Source organism: Mus caroli, unplaced genomic scaffold, assembly GCF_978045245.1.
Source record: "Mus caroli unplaced genomic scaffold, Mus_caroli_1 scaffold_8, whole genome shotgun sequence".
NCBI classification, from domain to species: Eukaryota; Metazoa; Chordata; class Mammalia; order Rodentia; family Muridae; genus Mus; species Mus caroli.
In genome coordinates, this window is record NW_028227263.1 from 68,557,739 (window position 1) to 68,578,438 (window position 20,700).

The 20,700-nt window shown below is 38.0% G+C and overlaps 1 protein-coding gene across 4 annotated transcripts in view; it reads left to right on the top strand.

The window, feature by feature from the left end:
• Positions 1-20,700, top strand: part of Ntrk3 (neurotrophic receptor tyrosine kinase 3) — a 399,848-nt gene that overhangs the window by 360,032 nt on the left and 19,116 nt on the right. For 2 of the 4 annotated variants that reach the window (XM_021166476.3, XM_021166477.3), the window contains 2 exons: positions 14,222-14,263; positions 19,271-19,429. In XM_021166476.3, coding sequence (XP_021022135.1) covers positions 14,222-14,263; positions 19,271-19,429 — 201 coding nt within the window. The remainder of the gene's footprint in view (positions 1-14,221; positions 14,264-19,270; positions 19,430-20,700) is intronic. The other 2 variants (XM_029479478.2, XM_021166478.2) reach the window with 1 other exon arrangement.

A 20,700-nucleotide genomic window follows, 5' to 3' on the forward strand; every position in this document is an offset into this window, starting at 1 on the left:
TGGAATAGCATGCATGCACACTTGTAATCTCAGCACTTGGGATGCAGAAGCAGGAGGTCTGTGCCTGTGCTATAGAATGAGTTCAAGACAAGCTTGGGCAACTTAGTAAGACTTTGTCTTAAAATAAAAATGAAAGCAAGAGAGCACCTAAGAAGCAAACACACACACACACACACACACACACACACACACACACACACACCAAAGACCCAGAGTCATAGCCAAGGGGTATGTACAAGACCCTGGATTCACGGCCAGTACTGGGTAATAGAAACCAGACTTAGGTATTGCTGTTTTTACTTTTATTAATATTGAGAAAACAAGTCATAGAGAGAATTTGCCTTTTGCATAAAAGACTGTATTATTTTTTCTTCTTTTTAAAGTTTTAGTAACTGTTATTGTATATGCATGAATTTTTTTCAACTTTTTATTAGCTATTTTCTTTATTTACATTTCAAATGCTATCCTGAAAGTCCCCTATATCCCCACCCCCCGCCCTGCTTCTCTACCCACCCACTACCACTTCTTGGCCCTGGTGTTCCCCTGTACTGGGGCATATAAAGTTTGCAAGACCAAGGGGCCTCTCTTCCCATTGATGGCCGACTAGGCCATCTTCTGATGCATATGCAGCTAGAGACATGAGCTCTGGGGGTACTGGTTAGTTCATAGTGTTGCTCCATCTATAGGGTTGCAGACCCCTTCAGCTCCTTGGGTACTTTCTCTAGCTCCTCCATTGGGGGCCCTGTGTTCTATCCAATAGATGATTATGAGCATCCACTTCTGTATCTGCCAGGCACTGGCATAGCCTCACATGAGGCAGCTATATCTGGGTCCTTTCAGCAAAATCTTGCTGGCATGTGCAATAGTGTCTACATTTGGTGGCTGATTATGGGTGGATCCCCGGGTGGGGTAGTCTCTGGATAGTCCATCTTTTCATCTTAGTTCCAAACTTTGTCTCCAAACTAACTCCTTCCATGGGTATTTTGTTTCCTATTCTAAGGAGGAATGACATATCCACACGTTGGTCTTCTTTCTTGATTTTCTTGTGTTTTGCAAATTGTCTAAGTTTCTGAGCTTATCAGTGAGTGCATATCAAGTGACTTCTTTTGTGACTGGGTGACCTCACTCAGGATGATATCTTCCAGATACATCCATTTGCCCAAGAATTTCATAAAATCATTGTTTTTAATAGCTGAGTAGTACTCCATTGTGTAAATGTACCACATTTTCTGTATCCATTCCTCTGTTGAGACACATCTGGGTTCTTTCCAGCTTCTGGCTATTATAAATAAGGCTACTATGAACATAGTGGAGCATGTGTTCTTATTACCAGTTGGAACATCTTCTGGGTATATGCCCAGGAGAGGAATTGCTGGATCTTCCGGTAGTACTATGTCCAATTTTCCGAGAAACTGCCAGCCTGTTTTCCAGAGTGGTTGTACAAGCTTGCAATTGCACCAGCAATGGAGAAGTGTTCCTCTTTCTCCACATCCTCACCAGCATCTGCTGTCACCTGAAATTTTGATCTTAGCCATTCTGACTGGTGTGAGGTGGAATCTCAGGGTTGTTTTGATTTTCATTTCCCTGATTATTAATTATGTTGAACATTTTTCTTCAAGTGCTTCTCAGCTGTTCTGTATTCCTCAGTTGAGAATTCTTTGTTTAGCTCGGTACCCCATTTTAATGAGGTTATTTGAATTTCTGGAGTCTGTATGAATGTTTTGCCTCTCTCTCTCTATATATATATATATATTTGCACTGCATGAGTTCCTGGTGCCCATGGAGGCCAGAAGAGGGCACCAAACTTACTGGAACTTAAGTTATAAATAAGCCACCATGTGAATGCTGGGAACAGAACCTTGGTCTTCTACAAAAGTAGCCAATACTCTAATCGCTGAGCCATCTCTCCAGCTTGTCAGAGTTCATCTTCTTGAACCCAATTATTTTGCCTTTATGTCCTACAGTAGGGTCTCACTCAGAGCAAGGAGACTGTTGTGTATTCTAGTCCAGTCTTGTCTTCTCTGGAATCCACTCCAGCTGCCTTTCCTGAATAGCATAGCTATGTTTTTTTTTTTTTTTTTTTGGGGGGGGGGTTGTTTGTTGTTGTTGTTTTAAAAAAGACCAGATGCAGGAATCAAGACTGATACTAATGCAGTTCCTGACTGTCCCTTTAGGCTGTGCTCAGTGCTTGTTGGTGACACTGTCATGAACTAAAACCAAACCAAACCTAAAGTAAACACAATTCTCACAAGAAGAAGGGCTTGGGGTATGGTGATGCATTCTTTCAGGTTTATGCTTCTCCAGTGACTGGCTGGTTTCTTCCCCCCCCCCCCCCAATCTGGTTTCTTATCCAATATGGTTGTCTCACTGTTGTGAGGGCTCACTGAGCAGAATGTCTAGGACCCAGGAAACTTGGGAAACGCTTGCAAGGAAGATTTTGATTCAAATCTCTGTGCATGTATATATTTCCCCTTTCATTTACTACATCATTTCTTTTCAGTACATGTTTTGAGTAGGTGTGTTATTATCCCCATTCCACGCACAAGGAAGTGAGTCTCCCTGAAGATAAACACTCTGTGGTTACTGAACTGGTATATGGTCCCTGCTCAGTTAGACATTATCACTCTGGTTGCTTTAGATTCCCTCCTTTCTCAATCTATAACACACATTTCTGGTGTCACTTACCACGTAAAGGGAAACAAAACATCTGGCTGAGCAAAACTTTGTTTGAAAGAAATGATTTGTAATTTGACCTAAATCTATGTGAATACAAATTTGATCCTAACTGTGAGTACTTGAGCATTACAGGGTAATTAAAAAAAATCTAGACTCAGTCAGTGGAGTGACTTAGCCTTCCTTTATGTATAGTATCAGTGTGCACATTTGAGATCTGGGTGGATTCTTCAGTCTCCAGTTTGATTTATGAATTGTAGCTGAGTTGAGACCTCCAGCTTTGTTGTGTGAATTGAGCTCTTTTAACATCTTAAAGTTTCTTTCCATAAGAAGATTTTAGTGCAGCCAGGAGGCTAGAGTCTAGGCATCGGGAAAGGAAAGTAAGGGCCAAATTATGTTTTCAATGCAGTATGTATCTGGTCTCATATATATATATATATATATATATATATATTGCTTAGGTATACTAAAGTACAGGGGGGACTTTGAATGAATGAATGCTGGCAATTAGAAATGGAGCAGGGATAAGACGGTATAAAAAGGTGTGTGTTCCTGGAGCATCCATATAAGAACTTTGCTCCTGGCAGATTCAGCTCTAGGTAAAAGAGTTGAGAAGAAGCACAATAGGCTTGTTTGTCCTCTAGGCTCACACTGCTAAACAGCTTGACTCTTAACTTATTGTAGTTTTGGAAGACTTGAGGATTTATCCTAATCCCAAGGCTAGGGGCTCAGATGCAGCATCCTTTTCTCTGAGATTTTGCTAAATGGATGCTCATTGCATAAACTGCCACATTGCCCTGCTTGGAGGGAGCCCCCAATCTAATGTCTTTGTAAATTTTCTCTCTATTTCCCTTGGAAAAATTCCAAGTACCTACTAGATAGACTTGGGATCAAGTTCTTCAATTTGTCAACCAGGAAGTGAGACACTAGCTTGCAGACATGTTCTTGGGGACAGTCGTGTGTGTGTGCGTGTGTGGTGGGGGTGTGTGGTGGGGAGGCAAAAGCAAGTATAGCAATTCTGACTTCACAATTCTGAGGACTCATGTCATTGTAACAATTGGAAAGATGGCCCAGTCAGACTGTAGTGCTGGCTACTAGGACCATAGCTATTGTCATGTTCAAGGACATAACTGTCCCTGATTGACGTACCTCTTTGCATGTGGCAGCACAAGATAGGATGTAAGAGGCAAAACCCACTGGGGTATGTATTAAGTGTTAAACAGACTTTTCAGGTAATGAAGAAGATATCTGTTGACATTTGATTTGTTTTTTAAATGCACATGGTATATTTTCTCTGTGCTAAGACATGCAATTAAGAAATACTAAAACTGAATAAATAAAAATTAATGGCCTCTACCAGGACTGGCAGTCTCCAGATGATTGATCATTTGGCCATAAACATACGTTTCAAAGTTTTAACAGTTCTTTGTAGCTGAATCCTCAAAGAAGATAGGTTACTTTATTATCTCCTTCAAAAAGTCTGGATTAGTTCATATTCCTTCCAAACAGAGGAGGTTTGAGTTGCTCCCAGAAATACTCTGCCCTGTGGATATGTGTTTATTCTTCTTTGCTGAGTCTTGGTTTATCTATTTGGAATATGGGTTACCATGTTTCCTAACTAGACAGAGTTGTTTGAGGGTAGATGTTTTGAATGTCTGGGTGAGAAGAAGGAATCTGGGTGTTTTAGTGCCCCTTTGTCCAGGTAATAGATACAGAGACCTGAGAACCTTCCAAAGCCTGGTTGATTTTCTCTTTAATCTGGAATAATGGGATCCCCTTCACCACAGCAAAGTGAGAGCCCATTAGAGGAAATACAAAAACACAATTCCCTGTTCAGGAGAGAGGCAAACACTATGTGTGAGGATTGAGGGTGTCTGAGAGTTCCCTGTGGTCCACACATAGCATTCTACATCTGGAAAGAACGGGTGATGGGTCACAGGCAGCCATGCCCCACTCAGTACCTTCTGTGCTATGTACTTTCAGTTTTCAGGGATGCAGCTACAATTGAGGACTAAGGGCTAGAGTGAACAGTGGGTAGTCAGGGGTCCTAAGCAGACATGCTGGCGGCTTAGGGTGATGTTCTTCCTTCCATCTTTTCCTATTACTTCTATTTGGAAATGAGAGAGATACAGACTAAAGAAAAGACAAGAGAGAGAAGACATTTCATATCTGTATGGGAATGTTCTACACTCAAGAGCTCTAAACTTTTATGATCTCAAAAGAATTTTGAAAAGCTATGGATGTCTCCAACACATTTAAAGTTGTTATTAAGAAACTTCTATGTCATTGGTTGCAACCTTTTAAAAAGTTTCATGTGCTGCCATCATTTCCAGAGTATTGTAAACATTGACATTAAAAAAATACATCATTCCTTTAATGCATCTAATGAAGTTTAAATACCAGAGCAATTTGGTACATCATCTATTTAACACATGAACAAATTCTTAAACAGCCATTTTTACATGGCTCCTTTTTCTTCTTGAATTTATATTTTCATTCCAGTTACCACACTGAATTTTATCTTTATGTAATTTATTTTTATGCTTGAAAGCCCTTTATTGGCCACTCTATCATGGTTTACTGTGACAAAAATGTGTATGAAGATTTAAATTTAATTTTTAATGTCCAGTGACCATAAGTTTTTAAATGTTAAGAGATTTTTTTGAATGAGTATCCCTGCAATTATTAGCAATGAACAGAAACAGACAGTAGATCAAAGTAATAACTATATATCCCAGATTTTGATGACCATGGGAGTTAAAAGTAAAATATGAATGGAAACTTATCTTCTCTATTCATCAATTGCTCCATACATTATTGATAAACTTATTTATTGTTAATACATACTATCATTCAGGATCAATTCTATTGGTTTTGTATATGTGTGAATACAAGGGATTTTTATTTTATTGACATGTGACTCAAGTCTTTGAATTATTTGCTGGGATTATCTATTGGTCTCTTATCAATAATTATTTTATTTTTATATCTATAATAACCTTTTATGTTTGTTTCCCCATTAATTTTTGTTTTGATCTATCTATCTATCTATCTATCTATCTATCTATCTATCTATCTATCTATCTATCTATCTTTAAGAAGTTGGAGTCTCCAGAGTGTAAGATTTATTCTCTAATCACCAGCATCTTTGCTAGACTACTGGGAGTTTTTATATTCAAGTTTAGAAAACATACATATAAGAGTTGAGGATCTTTAAAATACCTCAAAACTCACTGATAAGTGTATAATAGCCCAGAAACTTAGGATACCCAAGATATAAGATACAATTTGCTAAACAAATGAAACTCAAGAAGAACGAAGACCAAAGTGTGGACACTTTGCCCCTTCTTAGAATTAGGAACAAAACACCCATGGGAGGAGTTACAGAGACAAAGTTTGGAGCTGTGATGAAAGGATGGACCATCTAGAGACTGCCATATCTGGGGATCCATCCCATAATCAGCTTCCAAACGCTGACACCATTGCATACACTAGCAAGATTTTGCTGAGAGGACCCAGATAGAGCTGTCTCTTGTGAGACTATGCCAGGGCCTAGCAAACACAGAAGTGGATGCTCACAGTCAGCTATTGGATGGATCACAGGGCCCCCAATGGAGGAGCTAGAGAAAGTACCCAAGGAGATAAAGGGATCTGCAATCCTATAGGTGGAACAACAATATGAACTAACCAGTACCCCCTGGAGCTTGTGTCTCTAGCTGCATATGAATCAGAAAATGGCCTAGTCGGGCATCAGTGGAAAGAGAGGCCCATTGGTCGTGCAAACTTTATATACCTCAGTACAGGGGAATGACAGGGCCAAGAAGTGGGAGTGGGTGGGTAGGGGAGTTGGTGGGGGAGTATGTGGGGGACTTTTGGGATAGCATTGGAAATGTTAATGAAATGAATACCCAATTAAAAGAAAAAAGAAAAAAGTACCTCAAAACTATCCTTACTGGGGACATATTTGGAGGTCTTCATGCATCTTCAAGCTTTGCAAACTCAGGTGGGCAATGACTTTGGGGAGCAATATTCTCAATCTCTTATGCCTTCCTTGGGAGGAAGGCTCTTCTTCTGTAAATTGAGGTTGACTGGAAAAACTAAGGAGTCGTCATACACAATGGAGTCTTGTACAGCTATATAAGGAAAGAGAGAATTCCCAATAAGAAAGCAAAGCACAGAAAAGAGAAATTAATTTGAATTGATATGTGTACGAACAAACAAACAAACCAACAATCTGACAAAAAAAGGGGGAAATAGCTAGAACAACCCCTAATTGTGTTCTATAGGAAGGTGTGAGTAGGAGTGTCTAGTGACAAGAAGAACAGTAGAACAAGAATAGAGTTGTAATTTATGTAAAAGGATCTTGATTTTTGCTTTTGAGATTGAAATTATGTTTCAGTTTTTTAAAAAAATAGTCAATAATTGACACAAAATAAGTTGGAAAATAAAAACCAAAAAAGTATTTCTGAAATTGAAAACAATAAAATAAAGAAGTGTGTTGATATGGTAACTTTGAAAGAACTAAGATAAAGTTATACTTTCCATTTTTTCTAGTTGGTGTATCTTAAGGACAGAAAGAACTGAGGTCAGGGTAGATGGTTTAATGTTGAAACTATCTATATATTTTTAATATGATTAAGAAGTGACACTGTTTGGCTGTGGGTATCTGCATAAATTGCTGGATGAAGCCTCTCTAATGAAAACTGGCCTAAGCACAAATCTATCAATCTGTGAGTATAGCAGAATATCTTTAGGAATAATTTCAGTTACTCTCTCTCTCTCTCTCTCTCTCTCTCTCTCTCTCTCTCTCTCTCTCTCTCTCTCTCTCTCTCTCTCTCTCTGCTAGTCAAGTTTCTACCTTGTCTCTGGGTTATTCAGACTTAGGAACCTGGCCCTTCAGGCAGTATCAAAGGCACCCTCTCATGGCATGTGTCTCAAGGTGGACCACTCATTGGTTGACCACTCCCACTATTTCTGTACCATCTTCACCCTGGCACATCTTGCAGGCAGGGCAATTTGGGGGTTGAAGGTTTTGTGGCTGGATTGGTGTTCCAGTCCCTCCACTGGAAGTCATGCGTGGTTACTGGAGATAACTGATCCAGGCTCTGTATCTTCTATTATAGGAGTCTTAGCTAAGGTCACTGTCGTAGATTCCAGGATGTTTCTATTGCACTAGGTTTCTACCTGGTCTCCCAAATGCCCTCCAATTCCAGTTGAAGCTCCTAGCACTCTCTCCTTCCAACCTCCCTCTCCCCTCACTGATCCCTCTTGTTCTCTTTCCCACCCTTTCTTACTCCACCTAAAATATCCATTCTATTTCCTCTTCCCAGGGAGATTCATACTTCCTCCTTGAGTCCTCCCTGTTACTAGGTCTCTACTTGTCCCTAGGTCTGTGGATTGTAGCATGATTATCCTTTTCTACTCAGATAAGACCCACTTAGAAGTCAGTACATACCATGTTTATCTTTATGGATCTGGATTACCTCACTCAGGATGATTTTTTTCTATTTCCATCGATTTGCCCAAATTTTTCATGATGTTATGTTTATAACAGCTGTGTAAATGTACTACATTATCTTTATCCATTTCTTAGTTGAGGGACATCTAGGTTGTTTCCAGTTTCTGGACTGGAAATTAATAAATTAATAAAGCTTCTATGAACACAGTTGATCTTGTGATAGGAAGGAGTGTCCTTTGGGTGTATGCCTAGGAGTGGTATAGCTGGGTCTTGAAGTAGAACTATTCCCAAATTTCTGAGAAACTGCCATATTGATTTCCAAAGTAGCTGCACAAATTTGCACTCCCACCAGCAATGGGGGAATCTTCCCCATGTTCTACATCCTCACTAGCATGAACTATCATTAGTCATTTTTATCTTAGCTATTCTGACAGGGGTAAGGTGAAACATCAAAGCAATTTTGATTTGCATTTCCTTGAGCTCTAAGGATGCTAAAACATTTCTTTAAGTGTGTCTCAGCCATTAAAGATTCCTCTGTTAAGAATTCTCTATTCAGATCTGTACCTCCTTTTAAGTTGAGTTGTTTGGTTTGTTAATGTTTAGCTTCTTGAGTTCTTTATATATTTTGGAAATTAGCTTTCTTGTCGGCTATGGAGTTGAGAAAGTGTTTTCCATTTTATAGGCTGCCATTTTGTTCCATTGATGGCATCCTTTGCCTTACAGAAGCTTTTCAGATTTGGGAGATCCCATTTATTAATTGTCAATCTTAAATGGAATGCGGGGAAACTTGTGAAAGAGGGGAGAAGAGAGATTGTAGAAGCCAGAGGGTCTGTCTCCTGAGAGGCTCTGCCAGAGCCTGACAAAGTCAGAGGCAGAAGCTTGCAGCCAACCACTGAACTGAGCTCAGGGGTCCCAGATGGAAGAGTTGGAGAAGGGACTGAAGGAGTTGAGGAGGGTTTGCAGCCCCATGGAGGGAGCAACAGTATCAACAGGCCAGACCCCCTGGAGCTCCCGGGGACTGGACCATCAACCAAAGAGTATACATGGAGGGACCCATGGTACTGGCCACATTTGTGGCAGAGGATGGCCTAGTTGGACACCAGTAGGAGGAGAGGCCCTTGGGCCTGAGGGTGTTCAGTGCTTCAGTGTAGGGGAATGCCAGGGTGGGAGGACAGGAGTGGGTGAGTGGGTGGGGGAGCACCCTCATAGAGGCAGAAGGAGAGGGTATAGGGGAGGGGGTTTCCGAAGGGGAGACCTGGAAAGGGGAAATATTTGAAATGTAAATAAAGAAAATATCCAATAAAAACCAACCAACCAAAAAAACAAACAAACAAAAAAACTAAAAATGAAGGAAGACTATTTTGTACAGGTAGGCCAGTATGTGTTAAATGCAAGAGATGCGTCTTCCCAGGGAACCAAGTTATGTGTATGAGAGTGAAAAGAAAAAAAGAAGCTGGAGGGGTCAAGGGCACCACAAGAAAACTCACAGAATCAACAACCTAGGATCATAGGGGCTCACAGAGACTGAAATGGCAATCACAGACCTTGCATGGAAGACTGACCTAGGCCCTTTACATATGTGTTGTAGTTGTTTAGTTTGGTCTTCTTTTGGAACTCCTAACAGTGGGATTAGGGGCTGTTTCTGAGTCTTTGCCTCCTTTTTGGACATTTTTACTCCTACTGGTTGGCCTCTTCCAACCTTACTATGAGGAGAGGTGTCTAGTTTTATTGCACCTTCATATGCCATGTTTGGTTGATATTCCTGGGAAGCCTGTCCTTTTCTGGAGGGAAACGGAGAAGAAGTGGATTAGGGGGAGAGGAAGGCAGCCAAGGGAAAGGCTGGGAGGGAAAGGAGGGAGGAGAAACTGCATGTGTAAAATATAAGAGAGTAAATAACTTTAAAAGTCACAGGAATGTGTTATGAAAAATTAAATAATTTTATTATTACATTCTAGTACTCATGATTTTCAGCATGAGAGAAAAAAAAGAAATATAAAGTTCAAGGAAGCCAAGCAATCCTGAGTTTGAGTGTGGATAAGCAAAATCATGAGCTCCTGTTGTATTTTCCCTTTCAAAAAATGATTCCCAGCTTTGAATTTCCCACTATAAAAACTCCGAAGTGATGAGCACCCTAGTAGCCTGGAGAACTCACAAGGATCCATTTTATGATCCCCAGATTCCATTTTGCATCAAAAAGATGCAGAGATCCTTGGAGGAACATTAGCTTCAAAGGCTCTGGAAGGAAATGACAAGAGGAGCATACAATGTTCTTTCATGTAAGAAAGTGAAGGTGCCATCAAAGACCACTGGGGTTATATGAGAAGAGAAGGAGGGACAGCTTTAAGAGGTTTCCATTGGTCAAAGATGGAAGGAAACAAGACATCAAAAATAGTCACTGCAGCAGACTGAAACACTTCAAGTGAGAGTTAAAAAAAAAAAAAAGAAAGAAAGAAAAAAGAAAAAGAGCAAGTCCTGAAAATGATTTTCAGAAGCAAACCAAAATCCTCAGAGCTGACCCTGGGAGAGTGGTGGCTCTTCTTTTCTTACAGCTCTGACCAATAACTCTCAGACAGCAGCTTAAGAGCAGAAGTTTTTACTTTAACTCAAAATTTGAGGTGGTGTAGGCCGCCATGGAGGGGAAGGCATGGTGCAAGGAAGAGTGTGGAAGAGCTGATCACATTGTGTTAGCCATAAGGAAGCAGAGTGCACAGGAAGTAGTGCTAGACTATAAAATCTCAAGACCCGCCTTCAGGAATCCACTTCCTTAAGTATGGGGTTTTTGTTGTTGTTGTTGTTTTTTGTTTTTTTGTTTTTGTTTTTTGTTTGTTTTTTCCTTTCAAAAGAACTCCATAAGCTCTGGACTAAGTATTCAAACATTCAAGCCTATGTGTTCAAACCACAAACAAACCATAATGCCTAGGGGTAAACTCAGCCTCCTAAAAACAAGTTAATACAGGGAAATAGTCAAGCCTGCTTCATAAAAGCTATAATCAGTACAATCACATAGCAGATGAAGGGAAGTTTTTATTTATAGAATTTTTCTGCTAACATATGCAGGAGAAATACTATAATTAGAATGTCATCCTCTGAACCACTAATGAAATAATAGATTTGGGCAATGATCATCAATGGTTGCTAAAATCACTAGGTTAAAGGGGACTTTATAATGAGTGACTAGATAGAATTCATTGATGGGTCATAAAATCATATAAAAGAGAGACACCACCTTCCATTATGTTCAGAGGAAGCTCATGTTGTATCATGCAGATACTGTATGTCTGGGGATAATGGTTTTAATGGTAAACAGACTTAATAATTAAAGAAGTTTTGTATTCTTAAGTCAACATACATGAGGATCTAAGAAGGGAAGTTCCTGATGAATTCTGCACAGATTCAGCGAGAGAGGATTCCAGGACCACCCAATTTCTATAGACCCACATCTAAACCTAATGAGCAAAACCTTTCCTGAACAAATATCTCCTTCTAGCTTTCCCTTTCCTTATCGTGAGGATAAGAGAGGACAACAGAAGGCAGTGATGGGGCCGTGGGAGACTCTGAAAGCAGATAGGGCCTTTTTCCTAAGAGCAAATAATTCCAAGTTTTATTTTTTTTACTTTTTTATTGCTGCAACCATTCTTCAGCATTTCCCTTGCTCCTTATTAGTTTATGTCACCCCTTTTCATGGTTTAGCTTCAAGATCCTTAAGGTATCCCCTAGAGAGCTCCAATCACAAGCTAATACTACTCAGGCAAAGTGTAGGTAAGTCATATTGTTTTCATCTGTGAAGTGGGCACAGTAGAGGCACCTCTCCCACAGGAATGGAGAAAAATGAAATGAGAAACCATATGATATCTCCATTCATTAGTATTCTTATCCTTGATACTATAGCTCTGGATAGTTTATGTCTGGGTAAGTTTTAGGGTGGAGATATTTGTCAAGGAGTGTTCCTCTCCTCCCCTCCCCTCCCCTCCCCTTCTCCTTCCCCTCCTCTTCTTCTTCTTCCTCCTCCTCCTCCTCCTCCTCCTCCTCTTCTTCTTCCTCCTCCTCCTCCTCCTCCTCTTCTTCTTCTTCCTCCTCCTCCTCCTCCTCCTCCTCCTCCTTCTTCTCTCTCTCTCTCTCTCTCTCTCTCTCTCTCTCTCTCTCTCTCTCTCTCTCTCTCCCTCTCTTTCTCCCTCTCTCTCCCTCTCTCCCCCCCTCTCTCTCTGTTATTAGAAACTATTAGACTACTATTTTTTTCCCAGGCTGAGTCTCCTCAATGCGGGGGAATTATGGAAGGAAATCAGTATAGATTCTTATGGGCAATAAGGGAGCTGTAGGAATTTAGATTTGTTGTGTTATCTAGGAGCATGTGAAGATGTACACAGTGATCAATTACTGTACTGTGTGTACATCTCTGCACTTAATAATACCTGGTAGGTTCTTGTATCTGTGATGCCATCTGAGGCAGCAATTCAAGGTTTCTTGACTTCCTATTTTTGCTGGTTTTGCCATGTTAAGACCTTATTCTTAGAGGAATGTAGTATAAATATTGTTCACATTGATGTTGCTAACTTATAACAGCCTTTTAAAGGGGCCCTGTGAACAGTTAATGCCCTTCTGGGAATTGTCTTCTCAAACAAACACTTAGTATCATCACAGTTGCACCCAGTACTCTTGACTTTCTCCTTTTGTGAACATGGAGATTTCAATGTAAAACATCCTCTGTATTTTATATAAAAACCATCAATGGAGACACATGTTAGCATCAAATGGAGGGCTCCATTATTTAAAGTTACACAACCAGGGTGATGTTTGGTATTCCTGACTTCTATTTGTTTTCACTCATGAAGCCCAGTGAAACAAACCATTCTAGCATTTCCTGCCACAAACATACTTATTTTACAAAACTGATATTTTTTTGTGGACTTGTATCTGTTGGTTTCTGTCTGTCTATTCAAATGTTTACTTTTCCTCTTATCTTGGAATTTTAAAATATGGTGCCTGATCACTATAAAATTGTAAACAACCTACAAATAAATATAATACAATTTGGAACCTTCTTACTTTCATCTCTAGAGAAAATTATTGCCTTAGTGACTTTCTGGATCTTTTCATGTCTTTCCAAAGGTGTATATTATTACTGTGTGTTTGCTTATGTTTATGCATTTTCATTTTTACATAAATGAGAATGACAACATGTATTTATCAATGAGTTGTATTTTCAAATACTACATATATTGTCCTGGACATACTTAGCTAGCAGTACACAGTAGTAGTATTTTTTTTTATCGTTTTAACCACCATATATGCCTTTAAAAATGAACATATCTATGCCTTTTAAAATGAAAATCTTGAACCAAATATTTTTGCCCACACACAGACAATAATTTTCTACTACTCCTACAGTGAAATCTATGGACCTCAGGACTCTTACATCTTCATTGTGGGTAGATAATGCAAAAACTGTGTCCTCAGAAACAAATTCCAATCTCACGGTCAGGATTACAACATCAGGGCTCACACTGTCTCAAGCATCAGATAGCAACCTTTTTTTCCCCCCTTTATCAACTGTCATTAAAATACATGTCTATGCTCTTTGACTTGGCATCCTGTCATTTGTCTGTGGCCATTTCTAGCTATTTTGTGGCTTGTCTGCTTAGTCTTCACTCATCTATCTGTTGGTTTGCTTATCTAACTAACACAAAGAAGCACCGTGAATTATATGGATTTTAGTTCCTTGTCTGTCCCAGCACTAGGGAGGCAGAGGCAGGAGTACTTCTGCCCGCTTGAGGCATGCCTGATTTACACAGAGACTTTCAGGCCAGCCTGAGGCTGCTTACTTAGCAAGACCATTTTACAAAGTCATATTAATGATAATAATTATTATGATGATTTATCTGTTACATATGTTGCAGATGTTTCTGTCATTTGTCTTTGGATTACAAATTTTTGTCTTTGCTATTTAATTTTACAAAATTGTGTCTATAAATTGTATCCTTTGTGGCTTTTTAAGTGTATGTCATGCAGGAAGGTCTTCTACTCCTGAGGTTATACAAATACCTTTGTAAGTTTTCTTCTAATATTCTTATTGTTTTGTTTTTTTATGTTTAGCTCTTTAATCCATCTGGAAATGATTTTTGTATATGGTGTGAGGTAGGTATCTAAGTGTATCTTTTAAATGAATAGTTCATTGTCCCAACACTTTAATTACTAACCCATCATTTCATGTATTAAAGTTCAGTATTTATACATGATTCTCCTTCCAGGTTTTCTGTTTTGTTCCATTGGTATATTGTCTATCCCTATTCCAAATGCAGGGTGTTCATTGCACAGTGCAATAAAATGTATCTCCATCAATGTTCTAGTTCAACAGTTCTTTAATTAAGCAATCACTACTCTGGATTCATCTTGGCAGTTTCCATTACGCATTCCATTGAGAGTTTTAAATATATATTGCACTGAAATCTTAAATTGTATTTAAAGGATGAATGAGTGACCTATCCCATCAAACCTTCTTATCCAAGAAAGTGATAAAACTCCACTTATGTAGGCCCTATTTTGTGTTTTTTGATCTGAATATACCTATACATTTTAAGCCAAGTTATATATCAGATTTTAAAGTGCTTTATTGATATTATACAGTTTTACTTTCAATCCTGTTTTGAGTTACTATGGTATTATTCATGTAGTTTGGCTATTATTTTTCCATATGTGGTTATCTTACTAAGCTATAATAGTTTTAATTACTTTTTAGTTAATTGTTTTTTGAACAACCATGCTATACCCAGACAGCAAACAATGTGGAGTCTCTGCTTCAACATTTTATCATATATTTATTTTTTAAAATTCATACCATACATACATTATGGCATATGTATGTCCAACTCCTCTATGTAAGTCCTCCCCCCAGGTCTATCCACCTTTCTAATTGCTTTGTGTCCTCTTTCTTAAAATTTAATAACCCATAGACTTTGGGTTATTAAACCCATAGATTTTATGCTGTCCATAAGACTTCTGGTTGTATATCCATCCACTGGAGTATAGTTGACCTTCCCGTAGAGAAAACTGTTACTCCTATGGAAAACATCAAATCTTCATAGCAACTCAGTTAGGCATGGGGACTCATGAACTTCTTCCCCTCCATGCCAGAATGCTGGCTTGATCATGTGCAAGTCTCCTGCAAGCAACCACAGCTGCTGTGAGGGCATGAGTGCATAGGTCATGTCATGCCCAGATGACTCTGTTTTGTGCTCATCTTCCTTATCCGTCTTGATTCTTACAATCTTTCTTTCCCCTCTTCTTTGATGGCTGCTGAACCTTGTAGAAGAGGTGTGGTGCAGATGTCCCAGGTGTGGCTGAGCTTTTACAGCCACTTATTCTCTGTGTGTCTATACCTCATTAGGTTCTGTGTTAAGTACCATCCACAGCACAAAGAAACTTTTCTGATGAGTTCTCAGAGCCGCACTCATCCAGGCATATAGAATTGTGTGTTTAGAGGCCAGTTTAATGTTGTATGCATTTAACAAAATAATTACTTTATTACATTGATTAGGGTTTCCTGGATAGTGTTTTACAAATTCAGGGAAACAAATTCCTTCTGTGCTTCTCAGGTTTACCAGGGATTGTGATATGTAATGTGTTAAGTAAAAGAAGTTTCCTTTCCACATTACTAGATTAGACTTTTCGACCAGAAAACAGTACTGGAGAATTTTAGCATCTTTTCAAATAATGTATTTTTTCTTTACTTTTTAATTAGGTAAATGGAACAGTAGATTTCCTAAGGTTGTTTTTCTTGTGATATATTTTGAATAAGCTTTTCAGTTTGGTGATTATAGTTAGAACTGAAATGGTCTTATAAGGCTATACAGACTAAATCTCTTTATCTTTATTTATATATTTGAGGCTCTATGTTGTTAGACCGGTTCTGCTTTTACATATACAAGCCATAGAGAGTGGTTTATGCTTTTTGAATTGGAAAACTTTACTAAGACTCACATACAAGACCATATTTTTACTTCCATCAGATGTGGGTTTGCTATAGTTTTGAAATTTTGTTCTCAAATTTTCTACATTTCTCAAAAAAATTTTTTTAGTATTTATAGTAAGTCACTAGTTGAACTTATATTTTAAAACTTATTGGACTTTATATTTTTTTGTAATTTCACATTTTTCTCTTTTACATTGTTTATTAACCTGGCCAAAGGTTTTAATAACTTTTGAAAGACAGAAAATTCATTATATAGATCAAATAATTAGTTTTGTCTCCTTTGACTGTGCTGTCATTGTCTTAACTTATACTAATCCAGTTTTGTTTTTAAATTTTGTCTTTATTGTTAGTTTCTTTTTACTGTATGGATTTTTTAGGATTTTACTTCCTTTCAAAATTGAATCCTTACTTAGCTTAGTGATAATTTAATTATTGTAACAATAGTTAATTTCCATAATGTTTTTTAAAAGATTCTTTTGGGTATATTTCATAGGATTCAATGAATACGACTTCAGTTCATAGTATAATAAATATTATTTTCAGCAAATCGTATTTTAATTCCTTCCTCCCATAAACTGTTTAATAGATTTAATAGAATCCTTTCTTGCTATTTATAGTTTGCTTTACTTGCTAGGAAAAATGTTTCTTGTTCTTATTATGTACTTACGTTTTTTTTTTTCTTTTCAGATTTCCTTTGAGGTTTAATATGTAATTGGATTTTGTAATTTAAAAAGTAGCTTTAGTGTGGATTAGTTTTTCATTGTGATAGCTTTATCAGTTTTTAAAATTTTGTGATATTTTCCTCTTTACATATGCATATATTTAAAATAGTGCTGCTGTGGTAACCTGAATAAAGAAGTTCATGATTATCATAATGGCAAATTTTTCCAACTTTATATATGTCATTCTATTTGAAATAACTACACCATAAGCTCTTTTTAACATTAAATTGTTGATAATTAGAGTTTTCAACTACATATAATAATACAAAATGTCTAGAAATAAATGAATTTAGGCAATCTAATGGGCCATCTCCATCTACATAAACATATACATGTATATGAAAGCTTTCTTGTATGCATTTTTACATGTGCATATATGGCTAATTGTATCTCACTTTTATTGCTTCTACTTTCAGCGCTTTATTTTTAATATTTTCTGTAATTTTGGTTTAAATGCAGCTTTTCTAAATAACATGAACCTAGAGTCTACTTTCATCACTTTATTTTTAATATTTTCTATAATTTTGTTTTAAATACAGCTTTTCTAAATAACATGAACTTTGAGTTCTAACCTAAATGTTCCTCATATGTTAGAGGTAGTAATAATCCATTTATACTTACTGTCTACAGAGCATCATATTTTACTTTCATTTTGTACATTTTGTTCATCATTGCTGCTTTTTTCGTTAGATGAAAGATTTTGATACTGTGTTCCTGAAAACTGTTAGGAAGCTGTATATAGTACTTTTATTCTTTTGGAAGCTACTTAAAGTTTTTCACAAGCATATTTAAGGGTAAATTATTATGACCAATGATTGATGGGTTTCTATAAGTGCTTTTCCTTCCTCTCTTAATGATAAAGTCTTTATCAGGCTTTTAATTATTTCTGCACCCACTCTCCTCTGCACTTATGGTTAAAATTATGTGGAAATTCCATTCCCCATAATTAAGTTAGCAGTAGCAGCAGTGGTACTGTTAACATTATTGGTAATATTATTTACTTTATGTTTCTATTTTATAGGAATCCCTTATTAGTTATTGTATTACCATTAGCCACGAAATTAGCAAGCACTATTTAGATTTAAATTGCACTGTTGTGGTCTATTTACTCCATTGTTGTGGAATTCAAGACAGCACATACCTTGCATTCCTTTTTCTGTTCTTCTAGAATCATACTCTCTTCATTTCTGGTGGTTTTGTCTTTTTTGTTTGTTTTGGTTTGGATTTTAATTTTTCTTTGAAAAGCCTGTATTTTAGTGAAGAGTCCTAGTGATTGCTTTCCAGGAAGACATTTTGCATTTTCTTCACGGATTGTAGAAAGCTAGACTTTATTTCAAAAGTCCCAGGTTAAGAGTGACTTTTCTACAAATCCAGAAGATAAGTTTCTTCTAAAATGTTTCCAGTGGATGACACACACACAGTCTCTCGGCTTAGGTGTGAGGTTTTCATCTCTTTAGCTACTTGATACCCAGTGCTCATTGCTGATGTTCCTCCAACTGGTCTACCAGGGAAAGATATTTGTATTACAGTTTACTGGAACACAGACACAGAACTATCTTCATTTCAAGCGAATAGCAAGCACTTTTGGAACAAATTTCACTTATTAACTGGAAGGCCCAGCTTCTGACATTCTGCTTGGTAATGATGCGGTTCATTCCTGAGATTTGAAACACGCTGTGAAATTTCTTTTGTGTGTGCTGATATCTCTAACCTACTGGATAGTGAATATTTATGGAGAGTTTTCCCCTCAGTCATATCCCAAATGTCTCCTCTTCTCAGCCATTTTCTCTTCCCCTTGCATCTCAGGGGTAAATCCACAAAGTGTCTTGTTGGCTCATTGTAAAAACTGTATTCTCCATGATGTATCATACTAAGCATTTTGAAGAGTTATTCTTTTCTCCCACTCAGTTTCTTATTAATACATGATCTTAGGAGCTTCTGGAAGTCTCTATTCTGTTCACATGAGGCACAGATCCCAAGTTGTGATGAGAAATTTAAGTGGGAACTAAAAGTAAGAATCTACAGATTAGATGTTTGTAATGTATAGTTAGTTGTACCTTGGTCACCTTTGTCAAAGAATCTTGGTGTTTGTGGTTGGAGGATCACATCATGGTTCTCCTGGCTTCCTCCTGGAGATTTCTTAAAGGAAGATTTTAAGATTATATTCTAGTGCCAGATTCTTAAACCTTCTCTCTCACTTCAAATCACCTCTTAGTTTTCATGCTCTGTATTAAGAAGTCTCTCTTCTCCCCTAGGGTCAGATTTATAGCTGCTCTTGTGTTATTCACTGATGTCAGCATCCCCATTCACCTATGAATGCAGGTTGCCTAGAGCATGGCCATGTTGGGATCCAGTGCATGGAGGGTACATCTATATAAGAAGAGGATAGACTTCTTGTTGAGTCTGGCCATCTGGTAACTCTTTCTGTCACTGTCTTTGCTCTTCTTTTAGGTGGGAGGACACACCATGCTCCCCATCCGCTGGATGCCCCCTGAAAGCATAATGTACCGGAAGTTCACCACAGAGAGTGATGTATGGAGCTTTGGGGTTATTCTTTGGGAGATCTTTACCTATGGGAAACAACCATGGTTCCAGCTCTCCAACACAGAGGTAACAAAGGGATAGGTCAGGATGTGTTAGGGGTGGAAGGGAAGACTGATTGATGACAGGTATCTCAGAACATGGATTGCATATAGTGTGCAGATGGGTGGGCTGTCAAGATAGCAGAGTGGATGCAAGCACAATCAGGAGGAAAAAGCTTCCTAGTGAAGGAAAAATTGTAACTACAGAAAATGTGATATAACTGTCAAAAGAGCATGAAAACAGATAGCTACATCGAGACAGGCAGGAGTCAGGCTTCTGCTTCTACATATAAAAAAACCACACAAATATTTCACTAAGAGAGAAAAAGAAAACAAAGAAAATCTGGGAGTTTTGCAATTGTGCCGTCTTGTAGAAACATTTACTGCTTAGTATATCCACAGAAGGAGGTTACCAATGGCTTGAGCTACCTCAGGTACAGGGAAGTATGGGATCCTGAATTGACTGAAATGGCCAAATATACATGATTATCAGTTATGTGTAAGTGTTCAAGAATAGAATAAACCAACTACAGCACAATGCTAAATGCTTAGTACCTTTTCATACTTATAATTTATGAAGAGTTAACATGGTAGGATAGTAAATAATGCTTAGCTCTAGGCATTTTTCTAAGCAGCTTTGGAACAATAACTTAGTGATTTCCACAAAATTCCTCTTGAATTTGGGATAAAAGGAGATTGCTGTGGCATCTTGGTAGAGACTGGGTATCTTAGAGAACTAGACAAGGAGATAGCTTGTGTTGTGGCCTTAGCAATTTCCTTTTTCTAAGTGACACTGAGACAGGTCTCAGGTATGTATAGAACAGAGCCATGTTGCCCCAGGGACTCTCCACAGTCCATAGACATATGGGTGGAGCTCCTACAGCAGCTGACCGATAGAAAATACTAGCTCTTTTTGTACTTTTCTGTTTTCTTGGAAGTCATAAACACTAAGGCTTCTTTGAATTGAAATTTCATTTTAACACTCAAGGAAGTATCTTTTACTTAGAAGTGACATTCATTTCCTATCTTTTATGTCCTGACTATTGAAGTAACTTTTAAAGTCCAAAACTTAAGGTTGTAGATTGTGGCTCAGCAGGTAGAGCACTTAGCAAACATGGACGAAACTCTGAGCTTAATCTTCTGCACTACGGAAATCTGGCATGGTGACACACGCATATAATCCCTGCACATAGAGGTAGTAGGATTGATTAGGAGTCCAAGGTCATCCTTCCATACATGTAGGCTAAAGAACAGTCAAGATCACATGAGACCCTGCCTCAAACAAAACAAGGCATCTCT